The sequence below is a fragment of the Malaclemys terrapin genome, chromosome 24 (assembly GCF_027887155.1).
Source record: "Malaclemys terrapin pileata isolate rMalTer1 chromosome 24, rMalTer1.hap1, whole genome shotgun sequence".
Classification (NCBI taxonomy): domain Eukaryota; kingdom Metazoa; phylum Chordata; order Testudines; family Emydidae; genus Malaclemys; species Malaclemys terrapin.
In genome coordinates this window covers 9,485,641-9,498,253 of record NC_071528.1, presented here as the reverse complement: position 1 = coordinate 9,498,253, position 12,613 = coordinate 9,485,641, and the positions used below count along the sequence as shown (strand labels likewise).

The window sequence follows — 12,613 nt, the reverse complement described above, 5'->3', positions numbered from 1 at the left end:
AGGGGCAGGGACGGGGGGCGGTGTGGTGGTGTGTGGGGAGGGGCAGGGACGGGGGGCGGTGTGGGGGTGTGTGGGGAGGGGCAGGGACGGGGGGCGGTGTGGGGGTGTGTGGGGAGGGGCAGGGACGGGGGGGGGCGGTGTGGGGGAGTTAGGGAAGGGCCGCGCAGGGCCCAGGACTAGGGTAAGGAGAGGCCGGCCCCGCCGCCAGCGCTTGGCGGACCTCTCGCACCATAGAGAGGCGAAGGGAGGCCTAGAGCGCCCTTGCCGGGTCGCGTCACACTGGCGGCGCGAGGTGACAGACGGGCGCAGGCCCCGCCCCCGCAGCTTCCCCCCCCTTCGGAGTGCCGATGGCTGCTCGGTAAGTCACGTGCCGGGAGCGCGAGGCGGGACTTCCTGTTTCCGGTGGCGGAGGGGAAGGTGGCTCCGCAGGTATTTTGGTACCCGGGAGCCGCCAGCGTCTCTCCGCCCCCCCCCCCCGCACCCCCCCCGGCCGGCGCCGCCGCTATGCGGAAATTCTTCCAAGACATCAAAGCGGATATTAAATTCAAAACAGCGGGGCCGGGCCAGAAGCTGGCGGAGCCGCCCAGGTACCGGGGAGGGACTGGAGGCGGCGGCGGCGGGGGGAGGAATGGGGGGGAGGGAGGGAGGAAGGAAGGGGAGGGCTGGGGGTGGTGGTGCGGGGAGGAAGGAAGGAATGGGGGATTGGAGGTGGCTGGGGGGAGAAATGGGGGGTTGCGGGGGGAGGAAGGACTGGAGATGACTGGGGGTGGCTGGGGGGGAGGAATGGGGGGTGGCGGGGGGGGAAGGAAGGAATTAGGGGACTGGAGGTGTCTGGGGGGAGAAATGGGGAGACTGGGGGAGGAAGGACTGGGGGTGGCTGGGGGGGGGAGGAATGGGGGGTGGCGGGGGGGAAGGAAGGAATTAGGGGACTGGAGGTGTCTGGAGGGAGAAATGGGGAGACTGGGGGTGGTGGGGGGAGCAGTTAGTGTGGTGCGAGTTGGTCAGGGTGATGCGTTGAAAGCCAAATGCCATTGGTGTAGCCAGTCCTGGACTCCGTCTCCTCCTGGGGTCCGTGATGCTACTCACCTCCTGGAGAACAGACCCGCTGTCGCTAATCCATTCCTGCGTGAGAAGCGATGGAGCTCCGTTTCTGATGCAGCAAGAGCTGCCATGGTCCCCTTTTGCTCTACTCCTCCAAAAGGTGCCAAGCTCTGGGAATAGTATTAGAGCCCCAGAGCTGGGTGCTGCGGGCCAGACCACATGTAGGTTTGGGGGGGGTGGGGTGGGGACTCGCAGTGGGATGCAGGACACTTTACCAGAGGAGCAACTTTTATCTTCCTTGTGGGACTTTTGGCTTTAGAATCTAAAAGACAATTCCAACAGGTGGGAAAAAAAATTACTATCGCTCAAAAGAAGTGCTTTTGTTTACCTGTTTCCCATGTGTCTGAGTCAGAGCTGCTGACTCTTCTGACACAAACAGGCTCTTACTCCTGTTAGCCCGGCAGGAGCTTGTACAGCAAAGAAAGAACTGACTGGACCCAGTGCGGCTTCAGGGAACACATTCGTTCAAGTCCTGACCACACTATTGCTATTCTTGGTGCTGATTTTCAGATCCCAAGTTAAGTTTGCGGCAGTGGTGATGGTGATGATGATGATGATGATAGAAAAATCATTTGGCTTGTAAAGGAGCAGGATTGATCTAGAGGCAGTTGAGACAAGTACAGAACCTCACCATGTTATGGTTAGTCACTTTCCTGCATATCATTGTACTTCAGCTGTTTATGAAATATGCCAGCTGGGTGCATGTGGAATAACCATACTGGGAACTAAAATCACCCTGGTCGAATGAGGCAAGTATCCGCTCGCAGACCAGTGTGTGGTGAATAGACCATTGACAGTCTTGCAAGGTCTAGTATCTTGAGAACAATCAAAGACAAAAGTGATTGCTTTATATCATATAAATGCTGAGAATCCCAAACTCCAGTGCTTCAGGAGACAGGGTCTGGTACAATTGTCTTGGAATACAAGCCCTTTGCCTGCAGAAAGCAAGGGTACAATCAGAATGAAGCAATGTGTAGGCTTGCTGGCCCAAGATCTGTCTGGGCTGCAAACAGCATGGATGGACTAGCTGACATATTTTTCAGGATCAGTAAATGTTTTGAAGCAGGTTTAAAACGTTAGGCCAATACACAGATCAGTGATGGTGAAAATGCCACTAGACTGGAATCTAACTTCTCAGTGATCTGACTTAGTCACAGCTACACTATTTATTTAGTTTCCAGATGACTTTCACATACTTGATCTCAGCCCTGCTGCACTGCGCTCTCTCTCTCTCTCTCTCACGCTCGCTCACTCACTCACTCCCCAGTTCCATCCTAAATCCTGAAGGAACCTTACTAATAAGTTAGTTTAATAACAGAACCTTTCAATAACAATCTTTCTTAAAAGTTGCAAGGGATTTCTAGTTGTAAAATCATAGATTAAATCCAATTTCCCATGTCCATCAGGGAGAACTAGTCCAGTATTATTTACTGCTGAAAACTTGGGCCATGTAGGCTTGACAAATGCCCCATAGCAGCTGAATTGCAATGCTACCTAGCAAGGGGATCGGGTTCCTTTGTGACCTTATAAAGCTGTTATGTCACTGTTGAACATCTGCAGTTGCTTCCAGTTCAAGCCTGTTCTTGGAGCTGCCCAGAGTAGTGCTGTTTGGGATTAAACACGGGTGAGGGTGGAAGTTTAGCAGAGCAGCAGAAAGTGTTAAATTCTATTTCCTGCTAGCAACAAACATTCTCCATTTATCCATGCTTTGTAGTGGGTGCAGTCTTCAGGGCTTTCCTGCATTGCATATTGTCTACAAGCCTTTGATACACAGCAACTCTCTCCCCATGTTTTTTGGGGGGAGGGAGGAGTATCTTGGGAAAAATGGGTCCATCTTCTATAAAGGGGAAGGTGCCTTACGAAGGCCTGAATCATTTTTTTTATTAAATCCTGCTTGTCTTCTGTCTTCCTTGGTTTTGATGAAGGATGTCTTAGATGACTCTGACATGTTTATGAATACTTATTAAAGCAACTAAGGTTTGAATGCTTGACAAAGAGCTCTTCTCTCAAGTGTTGGGGTGAAATAAGGGTTAATAATTTAAGTATGAAAAAAAATCTCATTTTCTAGCAATTGGGTTCCTTTGGTGTCCATAGTCTTCAGGGTAAACAAGACCTGAAATTCTGATGTAAAAGTCTTTTTAAACCTCACCTCCATCACCTTGAAGAGCTTCTTTTCTATGTAACAAAAGCATAGTACCCCTTCCCCTCTTTCGCCTCTCTGCAAATCACCTTTAACAAAGGGCTTAGGGCTTGTCTATATAAGAACGGCCATACTGGGTCAGACCAATGGTCCAACTAGCCCAGTATCCTGACTTCCGACAGTAGCCAGTGCCAGGTGCCCCAGAGGGAATGAACAGAACAGGTAAAATCAACCATCCCATCGCCCATTCCTAGCTTCTGGCAAACAGAGGCTAGGGACACCATCCCTGTCCATCCTGGCCAATAGCCATTGATGGACCTATCCTCCAGGAACTTATCTAGTTCTTTTTTGAACCCTGTTAGTCTTGACCTTCACAACATCCTCTAGCAAGGAGTTTCACAGGTTGACTGTGCGCTGTGTGAAGAAATACTTCCTTTTATTTGTTTTAAACCTGCTGCCTATTAATTCCATTTGGTGATCCCTAGTTCTTGTGTTATGAGAAGGAGTAAATAACACTTCCTTATTTACTTCCTCCACACCGGTCATGATTTTATAAACCTCTATCATATCCCCCCCTTAGTCGTCTCTTTTCCAAGCTGAAAAGTCCCAGTCTTATTAATCTCTCCTCATATGGTAGCCGTTCCATACCCCATTCATTTTTGTTGCCCTTTTCTGAACCTTTTCCAATTCCAATATATCTTTTTTGAGCTGGGGCAACCACATCTGCACGGCGTATTCAAGATGTGGGCGTACCATGGATTTATATACAGGCAATATGATATTTTCTGTCTTATCTATCCCTTTCTTAATGACTCCCAACACTCTGTTCGCTTTTTTGACTGTTGCTGCACAACGAGTGGATGTTTTCAGAGAACTATCCACAGTGACTCAAGATCTCTTTCTTGAACGTTACAGTGGGACAGTTGCACTGCACTGCAGTAGTGCTCCAGTGTAGACACTAATTACACCGATGGAAGGTTCTCCCTTTGCTGTAGTTAATCCACCTCCCCAAGAGGCAGTAGCTAGGTTGATGGAAGAATTCTTCCACTGACTTAGCATGCTGTATACCGTGGGTAAGGTTAGCGTAGCTGCATCTCTCAGGAGTGTGGGTTTTTCACATCCCGGAGAGAGAGAGCTGTGCTGATGTAAATTCCCAGTGTAGACTAGCCCACGGTGTACTTAAAGGACACCATCAGAGTTAACCTACCATTTCATAGCCTGATTTTCAGAGGCCCTGAGCACCTGCAGCTCCCCGTCAGTTGGAGTTGTGGGTGCTTATGACTCTGAAATTCAGATCCCAGATCTTTAAGTTGCATTAAATATAATGTATTAACTCTTAAGGAAGAGTTGCTTGAACTTAAACTGTCTCCTGTTGGGTCTGCAACCCAAATACAATAAGCCAATGCTACAGCATGATAGCCAGAATATGAAATGATCAGTCTGGCAAATAGAGGCAGTTTCACTAAGTAAACATCAGCTGGAAAAAATAAACTGGATTTTTATAAACCTTCCAATTTTAATACTCTGTAGTTTGAGTGCCTAAGGTAAGGGGAAATATACAAATCCTAACGTGCTCCTTTAACTGAGGCGAACGTAACTATAATCTCACCCTGATCACTGGTTTATCTGCTTTCAGCCGACCTCTTCTAGGGTGCTGGCTCTCCTGCTAGGGCTGTTCATTAATTTGTGCCTTTCTTTTATCCACCAGGGAAAGGGCCCCCAAAGAAAAGCCAAAAGCGGCCCCCCCAAAGTCTCGCCAGGGGCCCACAGATGAGGCCCAGATGGCAGCAGCTGCAGCCTTGGCCCGGCTGGAGCAGAAGCCCAAGCCTTGGCTCCCTTCATCCCAAGATGCCATCAAGAGTCAGGGTAAGAACAGCCAATACCCATTTCTTGCCCAGGTGCATGACAGGCATATTTGTCAGTCCACAAAGTGCCTATTTACAGGGAGTATTTTCACCAGTCTATTTATTGGCCCTGCAAAGCCTACACTCATCTCAATGGCATTTCTGTCTGTCAGCCTAGGGGGTTGAGGAGCCTATCTCCCGTAATTTCACACCCCCACGGCCAGTTTTGCACGACTAGCTAGGTGCACTCTTGGAAGTGGGGGGGTTGCATTCTTCTGAAGCATCGTGTTCTGACCCACTGCCAGAGGCAAGGTACCAAACGAGATGAACCAACTGCCTGATTCAGGATTGTAAATCCAAACTGCTGCTTCCCTGCCCCAGTTCTGTATAGTTCATCGGGTTGTGCCACGTCTGACGCTGTAACCTGGATTTGTGTCTCGTAGTGAAAAAGGAGCTTATGGCTGAAGCAGCAGCAAGTGAGAGAGGACTCTCCACGGATCACACGGTATGAGGAGATGCTGCTATTCCAGGGCATATGATCTCTGGGCAATTGAGAATCCCTGAGTTAGGAGATGCTCAAGCTTCCTAGAGAAGGGGATACCAGCCCCTGTGCTGTGGGACTGTGGATTTCAGGCTGACTTTTGAAATGAGGAGAGAAATAGCTGCTTATGGTTCGGAGAGCTTAAAAATCCTTTAGTTCGTACTATGGCATCTCTTCTGAAATCTGCTGATTTGGTGGGGAGTGAGCAAGACAAACTCGGATTGAAGAACAGTTGCTGTGGAGTCCGAGTAGTGATTTTGCACTTGATGCAGGAGACCTCCCATTTTGAGACCCGCTTTTTACACCTTTCTTTTTAAAAACTCCTTGTCCGAAACTTCTCTGGGCTGAGCCTGCGAGTTTCTCTGTGTGTAGGAGAGTTAGTTCGTGGGCCAAATTTGCATACCCATAATGGGTAGTACCTCAGTCCGTTGAAATCAGCAGGACTACGCCTGGATTAAAGTGCTGCCTTGGTGTGAGCAAGGATATTGGAATCTGGCTCTCTGTTGTGGTATTGCACTCAAAGCCACATGATGAAAATAAAAGTCGTAGCTCCTACAGCTGAGTCTTTTTAACATAGCTAGAGACGAGGGGTGTAACAGAAGCGCTGACAGCTCCTGAACTCCAATGCTGGGAATCACTTCTCTGACTCACTTCACGGCTGCCAAGCCTTTACCCTTTTAGTTACAAGTGCTTTGCAAACCTCGGGTGACTTGAGTGGTAGCGTTCCTCTGCTCTTACGTGGAGGGGTTGTTACTGGTATCTCTTCAGAATGCCTTCGGGGAGCTTCTTGGAAGGTACCTTCCATTATATTAGAAGGGATCTTATTCAAGCTTTGGGTAGCATTGCTCAGTGCTGCTGAATAATCCAGCCAGTCCATGAGGCGTGCTGAGATATTCAGAGAGGAGATGCCGGTCTCATATGTTCCCTGAGTTGCACTAGCAAGAAAGCTGTGCATGAGGGAGATGGGCATCAAACATTCTCCCCCTTTGAGCCAACGTTTGATTTCCGCTGTTTCTTCAGGGTTCTGTGTCTGCGGTTGAGGAAGAAACAGCTGGACTGTCAGTGTCAGGGGTCTATTTCATTTGCCCACTAACTGGGGCCACCGTAAGGAAAGACCAGAAGGAAGCACACATAAAAGAGGCCATCCTCTTGGTAAGTGAGGTCCTCAGCCAACCAGACTTTTCACCATTTCCTGCCTTCCATCTTACTAAATCCTCGGCATGGTCCCCAAGTGCAGTGTAACCCACTGGAAATGCCCTCTGGGGGGGCTCTCAGGCATCCCTGGGCTTGGTACTTTATGCAGAACAACATGCTCTCTCGTCTACCACCAACACACACAATTACAGCCCTCTGCTGTCTCCACTTTCTCCCCCAAAGCTTCCGTCTCTTCCAGCACTGTAAATCCAGATGTGGATAGTTGTTGACAAATGCCTGCCCTGACTCCTTCCTCTGAGTTTGGTAGGCGCACTAGTCTCCAGAGCTCTGTTCAGTCTGCCCCCCTGGTTCTGAAATTGGCATTGACAGTCAGCTGACTCTTCTGTGACTGGCTCCTGTCCTTCTCCCTCAGCATTTCTCTAGTGACCCGGTGGCTGCCTCGATCATGGAGATTCAGACCTTCAACAGGGACCGAGAGAAAGTGAAACTTGCAGTTGAGACCATTGCCAAGTAAGTGGTCTGAATGCCTTGTGCAGTGCCCAGCTCACAGATGCATGAAATTTGTCACCTCTCCAGACGAGAAGGCGCGGGTGAAAGCAATTGCCCCTTTCCCAGCAGGTTAATGGAGAGGGGGTTTTCTTGTGCTCTGGGTGATGCCCAAAGGAAAACTGACAGTGAAGATTTGGAAATATTTCCTAATGGTGAAGTCTGTTAGACTGTACAAAGTGTGCAGTCCAGGAAACAAAACTTGTGAGTGGGGAAATTAACTAGATCATAAAGGTGGTCCCTGCACTCCTAGAACCAGGTACCCTCTGAGTGAAATGTGAGGCTCTCTGATGCCAGGTTAGCCTCCAAGAGTGAGGCTTTGGCTGCAAAGCAGACTATAGAGGGGGACACACCAACTGCAGCTTGTTTCAAACTGGCAGCGGCATAGCAGTGTGCACGAAGGGCGGTCTGGATGCTGGAATGCAAATGAATCCAGTAGTCTCCAGCCATCTCGTCATAGTCACAGGGCTTTTGTGTTTCTTAGTTGTGCCCAATGGGGATTCCTAAAGACGTCTATCTGGAGAAAGGTGGTCGAGGCAATTAGTGCAATGCATGTGACCCAGTAGTAAAGTAGTGGGGTATCTTGGAGGAGTGTTCCGAAATAGATTTCTCTTGGTGTAAAGAAGCCTGGGAAGGATGGAAGTGCTAGTGGAGAGGAGACACTTGGAGATTTCTTTGGACCCAAGTAACGTGTTTTCAAACTTTGATCTTGGCACCAAATGGGACCCAAGATTCACCAGTGATCCGAGCATCCATGCCTGTTGTGAATGAAGTGTGTGATGATCCTATCTTCTGCAGATATCTGGATAATATCCATCTCCATCCAGAGGAGGAGAAGTACCGGAAAATCAAACTGCAGAATAAAGTGTTTCAGGTGAGGTTCAGATGCTGGCAGTTGCCATATGAAGGAATTCCCACTCTGTAGCTGATTAAATCTAACCCTCTCCTTATCTTCTAGGAAAGGATAAACTGTCTAGAAGGGACACACGAGTTTTTCCAGGCCATTGGGTTTGAGAAGGAAATGCTGCCTGTTCCAGGACAAGGCAAGAAATCGAACTGTATTAGACTTGAGACGGGGGTCAGCTACTTGTGAGGAGTAGCAGTGTGTCTCTGGGAGGCCGCTTTGGTTCTCAACCAGGGTACACATACGTGTGGGTACGTCAACTCATCTACATATTTGCCTAGTTTTACAACAGGCTGTATAAAAAGCACTAGTGAAGTCAGTTCAAATGAAAATTTCATGCAGACAATGACTTTATACTGCTCTGTATACTATACACTGAAATGTAAGTATAATATTTATATTCCAGTTGCTTTATTTTATAACTATATGGTAAAAATGAGAGAGTCAGCCATTTTTCAGTACTACTGTGCTGTGACATGTTTGTATTTTTTATGTCTGATTTTGTAAGCAAGTAGTTTTGAAGTGAGGTGGAACTTGGGGGTACGCGAGACAAATCAGACTCCTGAAAGGGGGACAGTTGTCCGGAAAGGTTGAGAGCAGTGCTGTAAAGTCTGCTGTATGTTGTAACATCACTGTTCTACCCACCCCACCAAACCCGCAGCTTGCCTGTTGCCTCCGGGTGATTTGCTCTCAGGACTGCTTTCCATTAGGTCCCAGGTAGCAGTGGATACGCTCCCCAGGCGTGGTGGGGAGTAGAATTGGGATTGAAGGGAAAACAAGGCCCTTAAGCCCAGTGCGTGTGTTTGTAGAGACCACAGAAGAGTACTATGTGCTGAAGGAGGAGGTGTTGACTAAGCTGGAGGACCTCAAGGACTATAAGGAGCAGCTGTTGAGCTCTGAGCCGGTGAAGGCCCAGTTGGATCGCCAGCTCTGCGTATTCAAACCCTCCCCGCAAGCTGCCCAGTTTGAGCTGCCCCATGACTTCTACAACCTCACGGCAGAGGAGCTAAAACGGGAACAGCGGCTCCGGTGAGTCACCTGTAGCACTAAGCGCTGCCTGTAAAAGGAGGGAGCTGCATAACTGGGGACAGGGGGAGGAGGATGGGCTGACCATGCCGATGCAGTGCGTTGCTCTGATTTAGGAAAATCTCACCACTCCCTCCCCTCGCTTTATTTCATGTTAAAACTGTCTGGTCTATAAAGGACGGAAGCAGTGGAGAAGGCGTCTATGCTGAGGACAAAGGCTATGCGGGAGAGAGAAGAACAAAGGGAAATGCGGAAATATAACTACACGCTGCTACGAGTCCGTTTTCCCGATGGATACATTCTGCAAGGTAAAGGGTGGCTGCATCTTGCAACTTACTCTCACATACACGCCCCAGAGAACTTCTGGAAATTCAGCTTTGTAGCGTGAGAGCAACAATCATAAACCTGGCCACACGGGGATAGAATAACTCAACCAGCTGGGACTCTTCTAGCCACTGGGTGGGATGGAGACAATGGGGTAACTATATTTTTGCAGCTTCTGTGGAAATTTCTCTCTCAAGCATCCATCACTCTTGCCATCTAAACCAATGGTGTGTATAAAGATCTGGGACATCCTTGGTCAGCCTCATGCCTTGATTCACACTAAAGCTGTACAAGAGTGTCCATACTGCTGAGGGTAAACGAGCAATGTCCTGGCTGATTCCACTGAGCGGTTCATTAAAACGGTAATGGGTGCGTTGCCCCCGTTGTGGGTAACAGGCTGAAAGTGGCCCTGCAGCCTGAGGAACACCAGTTGCATTCCGCAATAGGAGACGCTTGGGAATCTTGCAGTGAGGCTCCTAGACTAAGCTTTCCAGTGGATTTTATTTTTAGGTTAGAGGTGCAATGGTATTTTATTAATTTGCTGGCCCTGCTGTGCTACTCTTGGGGGATAGCTCAGTGGTTTGAGCATTGGTCTGCTAAACCCAGAGTTGTGAGTTCAATCCTTGAAGGGGCTATTGAGGGATCTGGGGCAAAAATCTGTCTGGGGATTGGTCCTGCTTTAAGCAGACGGTTGGACTAGATGACCTCCTGAGGTCCCTTCCAATCCTGATATTCTAAGATATATGACCAACATGTTTCTATGAATTGTTTCTGTTGAATAAATCACATCAAACTTGGTTCCTTCCCTACTGAACTAGCTTAAAGTTATCCAAATATGCAACTAAGGGTCTTGGTGAGAACAGGCACATGGGAGTCTGCCTATAAACCAGCTTTAATATCTTGATAAGTGGAAAAATGTGACCTTAACACTCTTGTTTTTTTCACGATAGGGACATTCTATGCCCGGGAGCCAGTCTCTGTGCTCTACAGGTTTGTGAGAGAAGCACTGAAGGATGATTGGATGCCCTTTGAGCTAGTTGCACCTGGAGGTCTTAAACTGACTGAAGAGAACGTGGCATTCAATGAGTGTGGGCTGGTGAGTAAAGTGATCTAGTTGAAGCCATTTACAGCAGATACAAACCTGTTCAGTGAAAGGAAATGGGATTGTGATCATTCTGGTCCCCATGGTGGTCTAATGTCTTGTGATACTGAACATCTTTGGCTTCAGCTCAGTGCAGTTAAACTTCAGCCTGGTCCCTAGATGTACCACCCCATACCACGAGGTGAGGGAAAGCTAGGAACTCTGCACCAGTCTGAGCGGTACATCCTGTCTTTGTGCCTGCCAAAGTTCTTCCAGAACTAACATTCCAACTCTCGTACACCTGGAAGACCATTTTCAATGAGTTAGACGCATAAAATACTCAGTGACCAGCTTCAATGTAGTTACTGTTAACATCCAGCACATTTTCTGCTTGTCCTAGGTGCCGTCTGCTCTCCTGACATTTGCATGGGATGCAGCTGTCATGGCAGACATAAAAGCTTCAGGAGAAGAGCAGAAAGGAAGCCCCTTGAAACCAGAACTCCTTTCTGCTGTCCAGATATTGTCATGAAATAAACAGGATTGGATTCAGTGCGGTTGGTTCTATTATGTGCTGTTGCCTCCTACCCCTGCACTCAAGCATGAAAATGGAAGCTGCCTTAACTGTTGTTTGTCACAAACTTAAGGGAAGACTTCAGTTTTAGCTAGAGCACGAGGAGGCCAGATTTCAGTATGGTAATGCACAATGCATTATCACCTCCAGTTCAGAGAGGAGTGGCTATATAATGAGACATGAGGACTGTTTAAACAGATTTAAAGTCTGAAGACAGTCTTGCCCAGAGAAATCTTTAAATGTGCTGCTTTTATAACTTTTTACACTAAGTTCTTTTGGTTACTCTGTATGTTTAATCTCTTTTCTAGCTCGGCTATAGAAAATAAAAATCCACCATCTTGAACTGTAGCAAAGAGGAGGGCTGCAAGATTCTCCCAGTATTGAGTTTTGATGGTGGCCAGGGCTAGTGTTACACTTTTCCTTATGCTTCTATTGTACAGAAATTGTCGCTGAATGAGACTTGTTTAAAACACTAATTATGTCAACTGCAACAAGTTAGTGTTAGCGTGATTAAATGGAATATTTGGAAATGCCGTTTCCTTGAGTCAGGTTATTGAGTTAACTTGCCCGATAGTTAAGGCTGCAAGTTTATCACTGGTGCTGGTTCAGGGGCTGCCCACCTGCAGCCCTGGAGCCAGAAGTGTAGGAGGGGGCTTGGGCTTCCTGGCTCCCACTAACATGGCCCTGCAGCTCCTAAGTGGTGGAGGGGTCTCCATGCTGCCTGTAGGCCCTGCCCCTGCAGTGCCCATTGGCAGTGGTTCCCAGCCAATGTGATCAGCAGAGCCCCTGCCTAGGAGCTGCAGGGCACTGGTGTCAGATAGGGAGCAACTACCAGTCTGCCCCCCCCCCCCCCCCAAAAAAACAAACAAAAAAAAACCCTCTTGACTAAAATGTAGCCTTGCTTATAGTGCCTGTAGGGTGGAGGGAAAGTTTCCAGGCTTGATTTCTAAGTGAGGGGGAGGGAGGATGCCAAGCCTGTATGTCTATGTAAAATCTAAGATCTAATATCAGGCTACTGCTATGTGTCTTCCTGCACTGCTGCCTTCAGTTGCAGCTTGAAGTAGAGGTCAGGTGAGGAATTTAACACAAGCTAGTGAACTTGGCATGGAGAAATGGAGGCAAAGCTGCCCATGGTGGCCTAGAAGAACTGCCACAATACAACTGAACAGAGGGGGTCTACCCCACTACCAACTGGAAAGCAAAGAATGCACCTCTAACTTAAAGCCTCTATTTTAGGAGAAAGCTTGATCATACTGCTGTAAGTGGGGAAATATATTGCAGAAGTAGCATTGGGTACAGCCTGTTCCATGCCCTCTCCCTACAAGTTAGAGAAGAGGGGAAAAAAAAAGTCTGCTACTTTCCTAAATTATACACACAGAC

At 48.2% G+C, this 12,613-nt stretch overlaps 1 protein-coding gene across 1 annotated transcript; it reads left to right on the top strand.

The window, feature by feature from the left end:
• The first annotated feature begins 487 nt into the window (after positions 1 to 487).
• On the top strand, positions 488 to 11,763 carry UBXN6 (UBX domain protein 6). The gene is made up of 11 exons (XM_054013380.1): positions 488 to 587; positions 4,950 to 5,107; positions 5,529 to 5,590; positions 6,647 to 6,778; positions 7,194 to 7,291; positions 8,126 to 8,201; positions 8,286 to 8,370; positions 9,041 to 9,260; positions 9,435 to 9,565; positions 10,532 to 10,677; positions 11,063 to 11,763. Exons 1-11 carry the CDS (start codon positions 505 to 507, stop codon positions 11,189 to 11,191), a joined length of 1,320 nt encoding a protein of 439 aa, XP_053869355.1. The 5' UTR covers positions 488 to 504; the 3' UTR covers positions 11,192 to 11,763.
• Positions 11,764 to 12,613: the final 850 nt, after the last annotated feature.